Here is a 19,026-nt window from a genome sequence, read left to right as displayed (position 1 = left end):
CATGACCGCATGGGAGTTTTCGGACGACGACACGGCAGTTGAAAGAATGAGTACCTCATCCACGCCGCTGCTGCAATGAAGGATTCTTTGATGAGGAGTGCCTTAACGACTGCTGGCAAGACTACGTTTCCGACCGAAACAGAAGAAGTAAAACTCGAACAAGCTTTTTCAACGGGAACTTCTGTCGGGGTAACAACAGCCCTTGCCACGTCGAAACGCCGTGACGATAGAATTCAGTGGCCCAGGATAGTTCAGTTGATTGCTGGCTTGGCGCTGTCCAACTTGATATGCAAATATCACACGCATTGGTTTCGTAAACAAAGCAAAAGCAATTCCGAGCTCTATAGCTTTTCTTTCTTAGTATCTATCTCTATCAAGGCTTTCAAAACAAGCAGTACGACTATTCATGGAACCGAGATTGATAGGAAATCTGGATCTAAAAGCTTCTCAAGCTCAGAGATATACTTTGCATGCTTCTTGCGGCTCGGATCTTGCATGAAAGTCCCAGTCCCTTCTTTCGTCAGAAAAACACCAAGCTATCAGATTGATGCACTCGAGCGACGATATTCGACCATGCATCTGCTACGACCAAAAGCGGGAGCTTAGTGTTGAGCTCAGCGTTGGGTTATCTGACAACGTCGCTCTAGGCTTCTCCACAAGGTCGCACGCGTTTACCAAAACCTGGATTTGATGTAACAACACAAGATTGTAACCTTGCGGTGTCTTCTTGTAGGTGACTTTACCAGTATTATGACTTTTCTCAGATACCTAGTTGCCTTGCTTGTATTTCGAGAAGCAAAACTGGAGTAGTGAATAATATCTAGCGTGCTTCGTTGTCGAGGTAAGACGATGACCCACAATCTCATGGTCAATCTCAGCATCACAACCGAAGACTGTATATGGCGTGACTCTAGCAAGTTTACTTCTTAGTGATCGTTGTACAGGTAGTAAGTAAAAGACCGTGGCGTCTCGTCATCCATGAAACGTGCTGGGAGGAGTCGACAAAGTCAGTTTTCTTTGTAGATGAATTGGTAGATCGATAGCCTACCACGATCTAATAAACCATGAGTCTGACTTCAAGTGCTGCAGCGATTCGAAATCTTGCTTGTCGACGGCTCAGCCAAGATTCAAAAGTCTTGCCGCCATCGTCCAATTTTGAACAACCTTCAGGATCATAGCGATGGTCAATCTACAGGATTGATAGATGTTGTGCATGTCTTGTAGATGTCTTTCCATATCGGAGGGATTTCCTTGATCAGTGCACTCTTAATTTATCCAAATCCGCTGGATAATCTGAGATCGAGCAAACTGTACAACATGATAGAAGACGACTAAAGAGCTTCTGATAGGTCGAGAGGGCTTGTCTAAGTCGATACCGTCCCAAATGCGGTAAGCGGGCATCTGCATTTCGTCGAGAGACAGTTCATGTGTCCATCCGTAAGGCACCGTAATGCAATTGCTCAACGTGCTCCTCTCATAGTCATGAGTGTGCGTGAGGATGAAATCATACTTTAATCCACCTCACGGGTAGAGTTCTAGTAGAAGAAAACAGGATGGGCTTGGGTCATTGCTTTCTATCAGCGCAATGCACTCAACCTTTTCGACTACGACAAGAAGAGCTTCACTGCTTCCATGGATCTCTCGGAACGTAAATGCTCTGTCGTCTTGCATGATAGCGGGAGAAAGATAGAGTGAAAAAACCTCTTGAGGCGGAAGGTTGGACAAGCTCCTTGATGGGGCTTGCCACGCGGTGAACGAAAAAGCCCGAACTCTAAAACCCCAAATCCTCACCAAAATAAGCGAGCTGCAGCAGGATATAGTAATATGTACTCTCTCTCTCTCGCTGTATTATACAACAATACTAGTAGTATAATAGAAAAAAAGTAGTTAAAAAAATAAAAGAGACAATTCTCTATAGATCTGCTATTTTAGAATTTCACTTACTTTACTTTATTACAGTATTTTAAGCCTGTAAAAAGTGGAGGTTTTGGAGTTCGGGCTTTTCAATACACCGCGTGCTTGCTCAACCCTCCCGGTCTGCGCAGGTGGACAGTGTTAAGCGCCGTGGCGATAGGACGCTACACAGCCACCTGCGCCAACATCCATCTTTCATCCCGCGTCCAGTGATAGAGAATCCTCGCAGACCCTTTTCTAAAGCTGAGTATTATGTTTGAAGAAAGGATTGTGCAGGCTTCCTTTGCATTCGTGTGGTGCGTATCTAGACACTACTCGGACGGACGCAAACCCCGCATTTGTCCGTCTCTAGCCGTAATCGGCTAGCGTTGTTAGCATTGACCATTTGTCACCATTGGTCTTACGTGAGATTTCCCCTCGCTCTCGCTCTCGCGCGACAACGAGGCTGCTTACTTGCAGCAGCTGTTATCGCAATCTCCATCTTATCGTCGCTCGGCTTCGGTGCTTGACGCCTTTTCAGTTGACAATCATGGGGATGACCAAGCTCGCCCTGCTCGGTTCTGCCACTCAACGCGAGGCTATGATCCTCCAAACTCTATGCTACGAGGGCGAAAATGCCTGCATGGTAGTGTGCAACTCAGTATATATACGACAGTAGCATCATCATTCTTGCACATTATCATCATCATCACTCACATACAGCAAACACGTTCTGATCATACAGCTCACATATATCTTAATATCTCTCAGTGAGACTTCAACCTATAATTATTATCCTCTACACTATCTCAACTACACATCATTCCTCAAACCTTCCAAATGGCGGCCACAATGCGCGGATGGCAATTCAACTCCGGATCCGGACCAATGGAGAAGAACCTCTCAATCCCATCGTCTGGCATCCCAATTCCATCCATCAAGAAAGACGAAGTTCTCGTGGAGAGCCATGCGACAGCCCTCAACCCAATCGACTACAAGATTCTTGAACTTCCCGTCGTAGCGCGCTTGGTCTTCTCCGGTATCACACCAGGTCTAGACGTCTATGGTCGTGTTGCGAAAGTCGGTAGCAGTGTCACAAGCTTCAAGGAAGGCGATATAGTATACGGAGGCCTTGCTCCTGGAGGCAAACATGGCGCACTGGCAGAGTACCTTCCTGTACCACAGAATCTGTTAGCAAAAGTACCGCAAGGTCTGAAGGGCGACGATATCGTATCCATTGCGAGTGTGGCCATGACAGTATACGCCGCGCTGGAACCCTATGCTAAACCCGGCAATAAAGTCTTTATAAATGGCGGTTCCGGAGGTACTGGTACAAATGCGATACAACTCGCGAAGATACTCGGTTACCACGTCACTGTCTCCTGTTCCACGAAGAATATCGATTTAGTCAAGAGCTTGGGAGCAGATGAGGTGATAGATTATACGACAGGCCCGGTCGTCCAACAACTAAAAGACAACGGCACGATTTTCGACCTCGTTGTTGATAACGTCGGAGCACCAGCAGACTTATATCGGGTGTCGAGCGCGTTCCTACGACCAGAGGGCAAGTTCATCCAAGTAGGTATTGGCATGAACTTCAGCGCCGCGGTGCAATTTATCAGCAACAAATTGTCTAGTCTCCTCAGCTGGGGGAAGAGGGAGTACATTTTCGTCGCCGGTAATGCGAGCACTGCAACGTTTGAGCAGCTTGCGGCATATATGGAGCAAGGCAAGCTCCGTGCGATCATCGACTCGACTTGGGAGTTCTCCGAACTACCGAAAGCTTATGAGAAGCTGAAGACCGGCAGGGCGAAGGGCAAAGTTGTTGTGCATGTCAAAGATTATTGAGACACCTGGGGGCGTACGCACATAGATCTCATTTGAGCGGTTTTGTACTTTCTCGGTTTCAGTAGTTCAGCTGTGTTTTATAGACTTAATGAATAATATCAAGATCTTCTGTTTATCCAATTGGTCATTCCATACAGAGTGACTGCATACCGCATTGATCAGGGGGGACCCATTTCGAGTCTACAAAGCAACACATACTAATTTTGAGTCCATGAATATGTTATAGGTCATTTTCAAAATTGGAAGCACATTGCACAAGCCCTTGGGCGTTGCGCAAGGCCGATGTTCGGCTCCCATCTTGTACGGCTGCCTTACGCTAACCGGCGCTCACGCCTGATTCAAAGATGGGCTCGACATACACTGTTCAATGCAAGCAGAGAGTAATGAGATTGCTGGGTGGAAGCAATAAGGAGATGCTCCAGACCGGCAAGATGCGGCATGACGTTCGGCTTGGCAAAACAAAACGTTCGGAAGCTTTCCGAAATTCACGATCGTCAACTTTTCAACATGCGCGTCTTAACCAGAAGCATACAACCTCTCTCGGCAGCTTTTACTCTTCCAAAACATAGCAATCGCATTCAGATTTCGAGTGCAACTCTAGCGCCGACATGGACGCGGTCATTCCATGCATCGGCGAATCTGAGAGTCGTCGACCTTGCGTACCGGCTTCATGATGACTCTGGCAAGGCCGATGGAGATCCGATTGTAATTGTACACGGGTTGTTCGGAAGCAAGAGGAACAACCAGGGTGTTGGAAAGTAGGACTCTCCCCTGAGACCTTTTTTCTGGATTGTGACTAACACCACGCTTCCAGTGCACTTGCGCGCGTCCTCAAGCGGCCCGTATATGCCATCGATACACGAAACCACGGCGAATCCCCGCACGATAAGGTCCACAACTACACCGCACTCGCCGAAGACGTAGAAGCCTTCCTCGAGAAGCACGAGCTGAAGAATGCGACGCTCATAGGACACTCGATGGGAGCAAAGGCAGTCATGACCATGGCTCTGAGGAACCCAGACTGCTGCGCCAACATCATACCCGTGGACAATGCACCAGTCGATGCGGCCTTGTCGAGCGACTTCCCAAAGTACGCAGAAGGCATGCAGCATGTCGAGAGGTCGCAGCCTAAGAGTCAAAGAGAGGCCGATAAGCTTATGGAGCCTTACGCAAAGGACCTTCCAGTTCGTCAGTTCCTCTTGACTAACCTCATGAGAGGCGAACCGGGCGCACCCCTCAAGTTTCGCATACCTGTGAGCATTCTCACCAAGGCGCTCGACAATATGGCAGACTTCCCCTTCACCAACCCGGACGAGACGTCGTTCAGCAAGAGAGCGCTCTTCATTCGAGGCACCAAGAGCCACTATGTTAGCGACGAGACGCTTCCGATCATCGGTCGTTTCTTCCCAAGGTTTGAGTTGGTCGACATAGATTGCGGACACTGGGTCATTAGTGAGAAGCCTGAGGAGTTCATCAAAGGTATGCAGGCATATACTTTTCCTATCACGAACTCTGCTAACACCTCACAGCGGTTGTGGAGTTCTTGCAGGAGAAGGAATAGATACCCAAGCAGGATACAACAAAGGAAATATCATTTGCCATTGATCAAAAGACTAGCAAGGCGAATCGTGTTCCTCTATGTTGAGCAGTACAACACCCAGTACAAGAGAATAAGGGGGCGTGGTTTCGGAAACAAATTTCAATTATTAATGAGCGACAGGCACACCTACAGCTAACTTATATAGCACCACGCATCCCTCTGCGAACCTCTCTCGCCCTGCATTGCGCACCCTCTCACGATTTCCTCACGATCCACCGCCCGCCTGGTATTGCGTCTATAGAAAGCTATACGAAGTCACCTTGCCAGCAAAGCACTTAGTCTCTCCGGGAAGAACGTCAATGTAATTTCCAGGTCCAAAGCCATTGCAGACTGGGTTAACGAAGAAGCGGGCTGTTCCCCACATTAGCTTGCTGCCTAATCTCCACAAGAACGCTGTTACATACCTGTTCTAGTGAATCCGTTTGATTGTACCCTGAAGCTACCATACGGTGCTGTGTACTCATTGCTGAGACACTTGTCACCTTGGAAGAAGACAGTGTCCTCTAGCCATGGCTCTTCGCAGCCGGAACCCGCGTAGAAACGGATTATGCCGATGCCGGGTGACTGGCGCTCTACAATGGTGGAGGGGTTGGGGAGAGCATTTGCGCTCGTGGCCGCAAGGGCGGCAATAAGACCGAGGATGTTTGTGAGCTGCATCGTGAATGCTGGTCGAGGATGAGATTTTCAAGAGATCGATGCGGGACTGGAGTGGTGAAGAGGGAAGATGAGGAGACATGTGAGGTATTGAGTCTGCTCTTTATACATATTTGGTGCTGGTTTAAAGTCGAACACAGTTTCTGGGCACTACGTTAGTGGTATAGTATCTGGTAAGACCTAGGTCAACTCCAGCTCTCCGTCAGTCGGCCCACTCCGCCACCAACTATCAGCATTGAGGTCATACACTTCCAAGCCGCTTCTTAGAGTCTTGTGAGGTCTATTGACAACCCACGAGCCTCGAGTCTATGCCTCGCTAAGTGAAGGGTGGGTCGGGACATGCAGGTATCCCACGACGTAGAACGAGATGCGATCTAGCATCCACATGCAGTGTCTTGTACGCGACAATGGTATTAGGTGGATCACTCGTATTCCAAGACCAATGCTTTCTACCAACGAAACCTTGGTTCTTGCGCTTATGTTGGTGGATGATGGAAGGAAGGGTCATTCGCACATATGACGGAAGACTGACTCGCGGTTACCTTGGCCTACAGCACTCGCACTTCTACCCCAGTCTCCATATGCTGGTTTTCAATCGCCCGAACTGGTTATGAAAACTTCAGCCTGGAAATGATACCTCCATGCAGCATCCATCTGGCTTCATTTGGTACATGAGTTACATAGACATCATCACCACAACCACTCTTGATTCTACGCAGCACTTGCGTGCATCTGTCATACACCTGGCTATGTATAAGCTGACATGGATAAATCTGAGCTCATTGGTATACAGACCTACCTGTGCACGTGGCTGCTCACCGGAATTACAGCCAGTGAACCAACTCAGTTCCTATCGCCGCATCTACACCAACAATGGTCATCGTCCCAACAAACCCCACGATGGAAGGATTACTGAACCAGTGCCAACAGTAGAAAGACTTTCGCTACCAGAACGTGGCAACGACAATGTGGGTGAACATCGAGCTGAAAACGCGGGCCGCAGTCGCTTAAGCAAGATGCATGCATGTCCACGGCCCATCGCGCTGACACCGCGTGGGATGTATAGTTTCCGCGACCTTCCGCTCCTAGTCTAGATCAAGCTGTGATTTGTCGGAGTCAAGACTGGTGAGCATACAGGTTGCAGGAGGCTTATTGAGCTCGCTTTCTGGACCTTGCGATTGGAAAGCAGCGTCGGCCCGATACTCGATTGAAAGATAACCATCAAAGAATGTCGACACATAGATGCAGAGTATGTGTACAGTGGCACGTATACCCTATGATTGGACTAGTGGGTTCGCATGCGAAGAGGTGTGCGTGGTGAACACGACTATGATACATCCGAGTGGAGATCGAAACTTCTCGTTCTTCATACGATTCCAACACCCTCGACTCTGCCCGCATCACTCGATGACCTTGTATCTTGATAATATCTCGCTCTTTCGTTGCTTCTCCCTTCTCCCGAACCTTCACCTAATGGCCTCATTTCTGTAGGTTCATCTGGACCGGAAACAGCACTGAAGCTTGGTGTTCTAGAGTTTACAGCAGGGCTCCCTTGGAACTTTGGATCATGCATAGCTTGCACGTAATCCTGCACTTTCTTTCCCGGCATGGCACCGTCGCGTACGTATGATGTTAAGCCAAGAATGACGCAGACAAGGGCGAATGCATTAGCGAGAGCATAAGGGACGAATAAGCCATAGGCCTTATAGTTGTAGCGGTTTACGTCGGTGGTAAGCTTAATGGTCGTGTTTGCCATGTCCCTAGACGAATCAGTATCTGCACTGCTTGGAGAATGGCGTTCTACTTACGTTAGTAGGCGGTTGTGCATCATGCTGACTGTCAGATTGGAGCTCAACTCTTCTATCAGGATATCTAGCGTCCGATTTCTCGCCATGGCTTTGTCCTTCAGTCGCTGGTCACTCAAATCGAATGCTGTCGACATGTTTTGATCTTTGTACAATTCTTTCTCTTCGTCAAACTCGAAGTATGCATCAAAGTCCACGGAACCCAGCAAACTGGTGTGCTGAATGGGCGAATCGATGATACCAAACTGAGCTGTTGCTTGTTGCTCATCTTTAATACTCGTATCATCCATCCATGCAAGCTTCCCAACAAGTTGATCGCACACAGTCCACATGAATGCTGTATATGCGTGTTGGGTCATGTTTGATATCTCGTTCGGCTTCTCATTCGGGAAAGGAATCGTTTCGCCGACTTCGTATTCGACTGATACATTCTGGAGGCCATGATATTGCGAGATTTCCAGATTGTAGGATGCGTTGTGCGGGCGACAGATCTGATAATGACGTGTCTTGACTCGCTCGCCCTGGCCGTTGATTTCAGGTCGCAGAAATGTCATCCAGAGTTCGTTCATCGGTGTTGAAGGTATCTGTCGACGAGGATGCGACACTGCTGTAAGACTCCCAGTGCTGTTGTAGGTAGGAACGAAGCTGAAATATGCACTAGCCGTTTCATTTAGTGTACCATGTATGGCATTCATCTCCTCTTTCAAAAGACCGTCTATGGCATATCTTTCCGTATCGTTGGCATCCCCACACTTGATGACAGGAGCGTAGAAGTTGATGGAATAGGCTAAATTGTTGAAAGGCAGATCTAGTGGCAGTATCTCGCCGAGAGACGACGTGGCAGTAGCCAACAGATTCATGACGGTCCTCGGTCCAGTGAAGATTCGATTCACATCGTTTTCGTATTGTTTTGTTCCGCGTATAGAAGGTGGCGAATAGGTAAACAAATGCGCTGCGCTTACATTTGCGATGGAGGGGTGCGGCATAGCTGCATTGATGTGTTCAACTTGGGTGCTTTCGAATATGTACAAAGTCGCAGGCGTAAAGAATGGCGGTATCAATAGACCCCTGGATACATGTTAGAGGAAGCTCAGCAGGTAGAGCGAGCTACTTACCATGCGAGGAAAGCGATTGTTGACCCTACCTTTAGCCTCTTCCACATTTCGAAGTTGAGAAAAGACAATACCGATGTTTCAGCTCCAAAAGCCGAATTTAGGACTTCGAAAGTCATGTCCTTCTTCATGAGGGTCCTCCAAAGCCACTGAGTGTACGCAGTCCACACGCTTGCCCCCAGGCATATCTGAGCGAGGAAGGCAAAGCCAGTGCCAAATCTGATGCCATCAGCTAACTGCAGGACATTTGTGATAACACTATACTACCTTGTTTTCTCCTCTTGCTGGTCGGCTTTGCCAACTACCTGGTCTTTGAGTCTCGGGTAAAAGATGCAATGCGCCATGCTCATTGCTAAGCCAACAAGGAAAAACAGAACCATGAGAAGTGGAGTTTTCCATGTATGAATGCGACGCGCTTCCCAATTAGAAAATCTCCGTGGACCATGATGTTCTGCTACTGATCTGGTTGCTGGCGATGACAGCGGGTTTGGGATTAGACGCGCATTGGATCGCGTGGAAAGATTATCATCGTGGACCTCTGGCCTCTCCATTAAACTGGCTTCAACTTGTCTAGGGCTCTCCATGATAATGTTGTATCAAACTGTTCCTCCGACCCAGGCAGACACACTGAACTGATCGTTGTCAAGAATCACGTAAAATCTCGATCTTAGCCTGCTACCTCCAGTCACAGGGAGAGTGTCGCATGGAATCAAAATAAAGCAAAAGCAGAGTGTATGATATGGTCGAGTGGCGGCTGTCCCTCTGCCAAATATTAAACATTGTTGGGGAGTCTCCCCACCATGGGAACACCGGTGAGGGCTGCCGTGTGCAAACAAAGTAGGAGCGAGGCTGAGTCGAAAGAGTAAGACGATGACACCCTTGTGAGTAGATGCCTGCTTGCATGTGCCTAGCCTCAGGACATAGCAATAGAGTTAGCTGCAGGAACACTGACCTGGCGTTCGTGAAAGTTCGGAAGTCATATCGAGATACGATCATTGTAACGGTGCTAAGAGGCTGTGGTTCTAGTGACGATGCTTATCTGGGTCGGCTTCCACGGTAAGGTGCAGTAAATGTGAGAACCTCATGCCGACTTTATCTAGCAGGTAAACATAGGATCGAATTCCATCGGCACAGTCTTGAGCAGTATCGTGCCATATTCGTGGGGAGTTCGTGCCTGTCAACCATCGAGGCCTAACGGCGAGGGGTACCTGCAGCAAGGGTTAGCGATGACGCTCAGCCACCCTCAGGTGAGGGAAGAGAGCAGCTCCTACATCAATTTGGGGCACAAAATATATTGCGACGGGGCGAAGTACCGAAGACCACTAGGATGGTCTCGTGTCACAGTGAGCGTCCAATTATCAAGCTTCCCGATGCAACGTGAGACTTCTTAGTGATGTTGATTGGACGAAGAGAATATGAGACATGAGATGACCCGTCTTCAATGCGATAGATGGTTGTTGTTGGTAAGTAATGTTCATACGCCCGGCTCTACTGTGTAGTGTTTTCTGGCGCGACGAAGGGCCGAAGTGGTTCCTTTGGGGGCCGGTAGAGGCACGGTTCGTGTTCTACAGTCCGTGCGTATGTAGCCCCCTACAGTTCGCTCATCCGCTCACCTTCAAAACACAGTGTTCACGTATGTCAAACGTTTTTCCTGAGACAGATGTTGAATTGTCTATTCTAGAGCTCTCTACTGTTTAAAAGAGTGTCTTAGCTTCTCATAGCCCTTGCCACGACAGTGAGAATACCAACGTGTATTCTATAGTTCTGACCTCAACACGACCGCTGGAATTGAACCGAGCGCTCAAGAGGCTTTCAAATCAGCCTTCATTCAGGCTTAGGAGCCTTTCCGATGTCAGGGTAAGTGGCAGCTTGACCGTCAACAAGCTCTAAATACCACCATGCTCCAGTTGCCGCGTTCCCGCCATTCCATATTTCACACTTGGTGTTATCCGCAGTCTGGTAAGAGCTTGTGAGAAGTTTCATGTCTTTGTTACCCTAGAGAGAGATTAGAAATACATGTCATGCATTACTTTTAGTAGTAGCATATTCGAGCTTACCGCTGACAGAATCCTAAAATGCTTGTTAACATACTACGACAAAGGCGCTTTGAAGTATGCGTAGGAGCGAAACGAAGGTTATACTGACCAGTAGGTGCCAGTACCATTTCTGGTTGGTACGACATTCCAGTGAGTACGTTGTAATGCGAGCGAGTCGCGAGTTACAGTCGTTGGTCCCGCCTTGCAGTTGTCTACAACAAAGTTAGGACTAGTGCTAGCGACTGCTTCTACTTTGTAAGAATCTGGTGTACCGGGAGCTGTTAGGTGGAGTCCTGTTTCGACGTTGATGATCATGAACTCATCCTTCCCAGACGTTCCAGAGCCCACGTGAACAAATTGCCAGTGACTGAACTTATCATTGGCAGAGCTGTTAGGGTGTCATGTTAGCCGTGGCAACTATAGAAGAAGAGAGCTAAAGTTGCATGACGTACTGTAAAATGACATTAGCCTTCTCAGCTTTGTCACCGCTCTTCAGTTGTACTGCGGCTTTGCGAACATTGTGGTTCTCAATACGATAAATGCTTGGTCCGACCCAGGAAGACATGATAGTAGCTAGGTAGTATGTTGTGATGTTGAAGATAGAAAGGTATGTGTATGACAAGTTTATCAAACTCGATGCATTCAAGTGAAGCTTTATAGTTCTTGTAACCGTTTCGCATCCGTCGCGCACGCACAAGATACAACCCTACTTGCTGAAGGTATGTACCATTACGTATATCTACTTCGCTTAGGTAGGATATAGACTGCCCATTTCACTCTTTGCGCTTAGCTCTCGCGATGTCTCTTTGCATGTGCGTGGTCTGTAAGTCTGTTCGCACAAAAAGCATCGAAAGACTCATTTATGCGAGAAATTCAATAACAACCTTAGGAGAATTTTTACACTTAGGGTGACTTTGTTAAGCAGAGAGTATAGAGATGTAGCCCTCTACGGTCGATGTTTTAATCATGATATTCCTTGCAAACAAGCCAGGGATTCAACACAAAGCCGTGGAGGAAATGCTGGAAGGTGGAAGTGAGGATACGGAACTGACGGCTAGCAGCATGATGTACGCATGAGAACAACATACATATTCGACGCATCCATCGATGTCTGCTCTACATGAACATCTGATGAAGCTGGATACTGTAAGAGGCTACGCCGGTGAGTCGTACGACAGACGCCAGGAAGGGAGGAACCTTTCTCCGTACACTCTTAGCGCAAGTAGCGTACAAACGCTTTGCGCTATAAGAAGAGAAAAGTACTATTACTTCTTTCTTTCTCTATCTTTCTTCTTCTGTATATAGGACAAATGCATACTCGTTAGCAGGCCTCTTTCCGCCCATAACAGATACGAGTAAAAGACCGCTTAGTAGACTGCATAAATGACCTAGGCCTGGCTTCAGTCACCCGAAAGACGTATCAAGGTGGATTACAGCAACCACCATGCCACCTGCATGGCACTCGTACTCAGTACTGGATGTAGACAATGGGCACCGTCTGGGCAACATGCAACAAGGCGCAGATCTCCGTGCAGGTGTGAGTCCACAAATCTTTCATCGTATTTGCACATAGAGTCTCCACTGTACTGTGAGCAAACTTATGCAGGTTGAAGGTGTGTGGAGTGCGGGGCGGGGTTACCCGCGCTCCCGATGTATTATATCCCTGCATGAATGCCCCACCTGTATACAATAGTCCGATCTCTAATACGCTTTTAACTTGTTAGTATGAACTGGATGTAGCCACAGTAATAGCGATAGACACAGAATTGGTACGATTAAAAAGCTGGCAACGGCTTGGCCTGCAGCGTGCTTTCCACTTTTACAAGTCGCTACGAGCCGATGATTGAGGGCTTATAGCAATCGACAGCTATAGCTACGTACGTTCTTTATTGTAATACAAGACGTTGCGTAAGAGAAAGAACAATAGGTACAGGCGGTGAGAGAATACAGGTAAGCCCGGTGCGGACTGTAACCCCAGGAAAGAGGGGTGCAGGCTCTATAACCGTTGAACATGACAACGCCAGACACATGCACTGAATATCTGCTTGCATCGACACTATGACTCTGTCAGACGATCTGTAGCGTCTTGAAAAGAATCCGGCGACGAAGAGAAACATTCCGCGAAACTGTTGGTGTGTACGATCGGAGAGCTTCTCAGCGGGGCGGCCGGTCGGCGTAGGCACGTTGCTGCACATGTAAAAGCAGTCTCGCATGAGACGCCTCTCATCTTGGATTCCGACTGGCAGCAGGGAAAGTTTTAAGCTACGCTTAGATTGAGACCCATGTATAGCTACAACAGACGGATATACAATCTTGGATGTTGGAGTATCATCTCTGCTGTTTTGCGGATCGAGCATGCAGTGCCAACTTCGCTGTGCAGCCCGCGCATTGATCGGTGAGTGGAATGAGTCTCGACATGCAGACCATAGTCGGTTTACTGGTAATGGATGCTGCCGGCATCCCCCATCGTGCGAATCATCGCAGTGCGCCGGTCGTGTCCCACAACACTGCTTATATGCATAACGTCGAGCCGTAGCTTACTAACACCCGTGAGTTACGAGTGGTTCTCCTTCTCCTTCTTCCTCTTCTTCTTCTTCCAAATACTGCTTCAGCCGGCGGCGTGCTGTTACAAACATCCGAGCAATAGCTTTACCAAAAGATTCCTATCGACTGGTTTGGCAATGTATCCCGTCATGCCTTTAGCAATGTAAGATTCGGCCTGTCCCTTGAGCGCATTTGCTGTCATAGCTATGATTGGCACTTGTAGCCCTTTCGCTCGAATGTCTTTGGTAGCGCTGAGACCATCTTGGATAGGCATGTTGACGTCCATCAAAATCAGGTCGTATCCTGGTCCTTCTATAGCTTTAGTGACTGCTTCTTTACCATCCGGTGCCGTATCTACATTCTCAAACCCCAGACCTGCAAGCATCCGTGTCATGACCTTCCGATTGATAACATTGTCTTCCGCAAGTAAAAGACGTTTGTCGGCAGCCACCGTCCTTAGTGTTTCCATGGGGTCGACCACTGCGGGTGATGGGATCTTTAATCCGGCCATACCTTCTTGGAGAACTTCGAGAGCCTTTAGCTGTTTACATTTCTTAAGCTTGGCAGTGAACCAGAATACACTGCCAGGACCTTCGGGATTAGGATGAAAGCCAATGTTCCCGCCCATGAGTTCTGCCAAAGATTTGCAGATACTCAGACCTAGTCCTGTGCTTTTGTATCTCTTAGTGGCGGAGTTGTCAATTTGCGTGAACGGGGTGAATAAAGATTGTGAACCGCTTGCTGGTACACCAATACCAGAGTCTATCACTTCGGTCAGGATAGTGGCATAGTCCTCGTCTTCGTTTTGCAAGCGAGCTACAATGCGTACGTAGCCTTTCTCGGTAAATTTGGTTGCATTCGACAAAAGGTTCTGGATTATTTGCCGATAACGCAAAGAGTCTCCTTCGGCGGAGCTTGGTAGGTTGTCGTCCAATTCGATCTCCAATTCGACGTCAGGGCTGTGACAGGTCTGATGTGCTCGAAACACGGATTGAATAACATCTTTCACGCTTATAATGTCGTTGCTGATGGAGAAGCTACCCGAAGCGAGCTTGCTGAAATCCAAAAAGTCGTCGATCAATTGTAAAAGCACGTCACCCGACTCTTGGATGATCCGTGTGAGCTCTAGTTGATTATTGTCCAGCCTTGTATCAAGAAGCAACGTCAATGCAGACAGCATACCGTGCATGGGTGTGCGGATCTCATGACTCATGTTGGCCAAGAATTCAGATTTGAGCTTCGATGCTTCTTCATAGGCGGCAATAAGACTGTTCTCTGCTTTTCTTCTCTCCGTCAGGTCCCTTGTGACCTTGGAGAATCCGAGCAGAACGTTGTCCTTGTATACTGGGGTGATGACCACGTTTGCCCAAAACTTTGAGCCATCCTTGCGAAGACGCCAGCCTTCATCTTCACATCGTCCGTCGCGGAGGGCATCTCGTAGTTCTCTTGATGGTTTATCGTTGTCGCGGTCTTCCTGGGAATAGAAGGTTGAGAAGTGTCTGCCAATAATTTCGGAAGGTGTATATCCCTTGAAGCCCTGGGCTCCTGCATTCCATGTTGCCACATGGCCAGTCGGGTCTAGCATAAAAATGGCGTAGTCCTTGATAGTGGCTACCAACAACTGAAATGTCTCATTGTGATAGGAGCGTTCTCTGAGCTCAAGCTGCCGCTTGTGCTCCTCCGTGATGTCGAGAAACTCCATTTGAATGCAACGTAGTGTTCCTTGACGCAAAATTGGGACCGCTCGTAAGTTCCAGGCACAACCCGTGTTTGTCACAACCGTTGTCTGCTGGAGCTTGCCAGTTCGACATGCGGTCCTCACAAGTTCACGAGCTGGAGCGAATGCTGGAATGGTAGAGTTGAGGTCCAAAATGTCGTCCGCATGTCTGCCGACAAGCTTGACGCGATCGTTTGTTTCTGAAACGGTCACATAACTTAGATATGTTAGTAAGTCACCAAACTTTCCGACATCGCTTATCTTAGGCTGTACTAACGAATCTGAGACATGGCGCACGAAGAGCGATGCATCTAGAATGACAGTCGGCGTTGGTGTGAACCTGATCAAGTCGTATGCAAGGCTGCCGGCAGTGTAGTCGTCGTGCGTTCTCAGGGACGGGAGATCGTCAAGCGCGGCAGGTGACAGCGGTGTTGGCAGCACTCTCATGGACGCGGCCATCACTCCGAGCCAGGTGAGCTAGACTGCACTAGGTTAACAGTGGAGACGTATGGTGTGTTCAAGAGAAATCGTACGAGTTTTGCATGGCGAGGAATTGAACGGCCGGGGTCAGACCAGGCTTTTGTGGCTCACGACTCTCTTACTATGCAATTCGTGTGACCTCCGCGGTAGCGGCAGACGAATCTAGAATCAGCGACAGTGTGACGTCACATTCAGCTCTCGCCCGATAGCTACCCATGCGTTTCCCACCTCGTAAAAACACTGGCAATGCGCGGGAAAGCCCAATTTGTTGTGATGCATGCTTTCGCCACATCTACACAATTCGATTGGCTGCATCAAAGCCATGCGCCCACTCGAACACCTGTTACTTGGTAAGCCCCACTCTTCTGAACGCTACGGCGCTGTTTCCCCTGCATTGGGCTGTGATCCAGAACTTCCATCGACAACAACATTCACTCATCCGAAAAACCATCACCAGCGACGGCATACAATAGTACAAAAGAAGCGATCATTCTAAGATGCATGCGGGGCTTGCTTTGTTGGTACTCGAGCAGTACCTACATCCCTCCGACATTGATGCATTGCAAGAAGCATGCTGGTGTAAGACTATTAGAGATAATAGTGGCCAACGTATGGGTACTGTAGCCTGGCTGGTAAGGCAAACAACATTTGGAGCATACTTTCCAGAATGTCGCCGAACGATTAGTAGTTTTCGGCGAACGCGAAAGAGCTAGACCACTTCAGATGACCCCCGGAAACCGCACCCGAAGCACACTGTCAAAACTCCCGCTAGAGGACCTTCAGGTCTCGCACAAATACCAGAAACGACGTAGGTTTTCTATAATCAGACGGGAGGTATACCGGATATCGAGGATATAAGCTTCTATGTTCATTTGACACATTGAAGCGAAACTTGGATGCGATGAAACATAAACGCCGCGATCTATCCTTCCTTACACATGTTATATTTTGTGTTCTTCGGGAGCTATTCCAATAGTTCCTTGAGCTAATTCTAACGAGAGCTTATCACTATAATATAGATGTAAAGCTTATTGTTAAATCGTCAAACATGGTATAAGAGAGGTCGTATCTACTGCTCTCTTTGCACCCACAATCACCAACACTTTCAACACGACATCCTGTCACAATACAAAGCTTTCAACACCACCTTGAGAGACCTAAAAAGGTAACTGGACGCCTACAGATATGTGAGGTAATTAAGTTGCGAAGATGAAGCTGCAATGTAGTCTTTGTACCTAGGTACTTTCTTCGTCCTATCTTGTTTGGGATACTAAAGTTTTGTATCAGAGATTCATTTGACAAGATACGCCGGTACACAATACATGGAAGAGTCGTCCTCTCATCCTGTCATGGCTGACCAGCTGGAGACCACTACTTCCTGTGCGGTTTTGTTCGGTGACCGCTGCAGCTGTAATAGCGGAGTTGATTACAAGTGGTATACTTGTGCTGAGCGACTATATCGCGGACTTACTAAATCGACAACTTACCGCCCATAGTCCGCCCAACTGACCCTTACCGATAGTATATGTTTATATATATATACATATTTCTTTTCGCGACTACGTTCACCCCCACTCACCTACTTTCACCTTCACACTGCAAACCTGAGAATAGCCAAGACACTTATTGCATAAAGTCTTACTCCAACCCTTTGCTATATCTCCATGGACAAGCGCAACCATTCACAGTCCCCGGCACAAGCACGTAAACGCTATGCTTCGGCAACACCAATCTCTAGTTTCACAAGTTCGCAAGACACTATTGCAAGTGACTCTAAAAGTGATACGGAAGAAAAGGCTTCAACTCTAGGCCCATCTGAACAACCATCAAGAATGAGATCTTCGTCTTTCGATTCTGGTTTTAATTCCTCGCAGCTCGCCAACGATACCGACAGTTCCCTCTCACCCGACCACTCTCATCAACGACGTTCAGAGCTTCTTGAGGGGGTTTCGATTCACACCCCACCAGCAGTGGCCACCTTTGCGGGCATGGTCACAAAGGGATCTTTGACTCCATCTATTGATCATGAGACGTCTAATAATGGCACAATGGTACATACACCCATTGTTCAACTTCATCAACTTGGCTGACATACCTGTAGATTTTTCCATATGCCGCAAATGGTTTCCAACATCCTCCGTTTACAGCGTTAGGTAATTATGCACCAAAAGATCTCTTTCCCATTTTTGAGACCGGCGATGTCTTCATCGAGACAAAACTGGTCACTCCACCGAAACAATGGCGACTGCATAGTGAGGTACTTGCGCGATTCTCATCATGGTTCGCCGGAGCTTTATCAGGCATGGCTGCTGCCGTTGTAGGGGCAACACGGGCAGCATACACTATTGAAGAGGTTGATGGCAAAATCTTGTTAACACAAAAGGAAGCCATTGGAGAGTGGTCGATTATCCGAGACAACAAATCTGATGTACTCAGCGATATTGCGATCAAAATTGAGAACGAAGACTCGGATTCCGGGGCTGCTCCATGGATCACTCCAGATCGAACGACCATTATTGATATATACAATCAGGTCTTCAGCGCGTTCTATAACATTGCGATAAACATCCCAACCACCAACATTGCGGTCTCAATCAACCACTGTGAGCAACTCACCAAAATTGCCGATGATTTGGGCTGTCTAGACAAACTCCCGAACTTAACTTCCCAGATGAGCGCAACGCTCTTCCAGCACCGTCATACACTCTTCCAGCACCGTCATACACTCTTCCGTGCAATCAAAAATGATCCCGCACGATGGCTTCTTCTATCTCTCTCACTGAAGAACGAATCTATCTACAAAGAGTCCCTAATCCACACGTGTGGTGCCCACCCCTGCTGGCCCTGGCCTACACTGCGCTCCAGCCTACCCGAAGGAATCCGTCACTTAATAACTATAAAAAGTTCCAAACTCAATCAACGATGCGCCGAAGTTGAGCGCGAGCTCCTTCTCTTAACAATCCACGTCGGCCGCGGCACCAACAATCACGCCGTCTCCCCCTTGACAAACTCAGAATTCGATACCTGGTTCATAGTCTCGATGTTCCGCTCCGTCCTTGGTCAGGAACTCACGAGCCTAGACAACAATCGTAAGAAATCTCTCCTACGCGGTAACATGATTCGGAAGATTAAGAAGGGAGAAGGGTACATGCCATACGAAGATATGAGACGCATGATGGAACAGGTTATGCCGTCTGTAGTGCAGAATTTGAGCGAGGATCTAGCAATGATGACGAGAGAGGCGAGTATTTATGTGGAGGACTTGGCGCGAAATGAGTGTTTGCTTGATGTCGAGGCGCAGAAGGTGGGGTGGCTGACTTTTGTCAAAATCGAGGAG

At 48.1% G+C, this 19,026-nt stretch overlaps 5 protein-coding genes across 5 annotated transcripts; 2 read left to right on the top strand and 3 right to left on the bottom strand.

Moving 5' to 3' along the window:
- Positions 1–2,733: 2,733 nt before the first annotated feature.
- On the top strand, positions 2,734–3,741 carry J4E82_001836 (uncharacterized protein; the record flags this gene model as incomplete). Its single annotated transcript, XM_051728143.1, has 1 exon — positions 2,734–3,741. The coding sequence occupies one exon, from the start codon at positions 2,734–2,736 to the stop codon at positions 3,739–3,741; it is 1,008 nt and encodes a 335-aa protein (XP_051592025.1).
- Positions 3,742–4,248: 507 nt separating this feature from the next.
- On the top strand, positions 4,249–5,302 carry J4E82_001835 (uncharacterized protein; the record flags this gene model as incomplete). Its single annotated transcript, XM_051728142.1, has 3 exons — positions 4,249–4,499; positions 4,556–5,220; positions 5,271–5,302. 3 exons carry the CDS (start codon positions 4,249–4,251, stop codon positions 5,300–5,302), a joined length of 948 nt encoding a protein of 315 aa, XP_051592024.1.
- Positions 5,303–5,576: 274 nt separating this feature from the next.
- J4E82_001834 (uncharacterized protein) lies at positions 5,577–5,998 on the bottom strand (the record flags this gene model as incomplete). Its single annotated transcript, XM_051728141.1, has 2 exons — positions 5,577–5,692; positions 5,746–5,998. The coding sequence occupies 2 exons, from the start codon at positions 5,996–5,998 to the stop codon at positions 5,577–5,579; spliced, it is 369 nt and encodes a 122-aa protein (XP_051592023.1).
- Positions 5,999–7,361: 1,363 nt separating this feature from the next.
- Positions 7,362–9,262, bottom strand: J4E82_001833 (uncharacterized protein; the record flags this gene model as incomplete). The annotated part of the gene is made up of 4 exons (XM_051728140.1): positions 7,362–7,755; positions 7,804–8,868; positions 8,916–9,131; positions 9,180–9,262. 4 exons carry the CDS (start codon positions 9,260–9,262, stop codon positions 7,362–7,364), a joined length of 1,758 nt encoding a protein of 585 aa, XP_051592022.1.
- A 4,312-nt stretch (positions 9,263–13,574) lies between these two features.
- Positions 13,575–15,656, bottom strand: J4E82_001832 (uncharacterized protein; the record flags this gene model as incomplete). The annotated part of the gene is made up of 2 exons (XM_051728139.1): positions 13,575–15,426; positions 15,487–15,656. 2 exons carry the CDS (start codon positions 15,654–15,656, stop codon positions 13,575–13,577), a joined length of 2,022 nt encoding a protein of 673 aa, XP_051592021.1.
- Positions 15,657–19,026: the final 3,370 nt, after the last annotated feature.

The sequence above is a fragment of the Alternaria postmessia genome, assembly GCF_024291825.1.
Source record: "Alternaria postmessia strain BMP 2775 chromosome Unknown scaffold_7, whole genome shotgun sequence".
Classification (NCBI taxonomy): domain Eukaryota; kingdom Fungi; phylum Ascomycota; class Dothideomycetes; order Pleosporales; family Pleosporaceae; genus Alternaria; species Alternaria postmessia.
The sequence above is the reverse complement of the archived record's forward strand: the minus strand, read 5'-3'. Positions and strand labels throughout refer to the sequence as shown.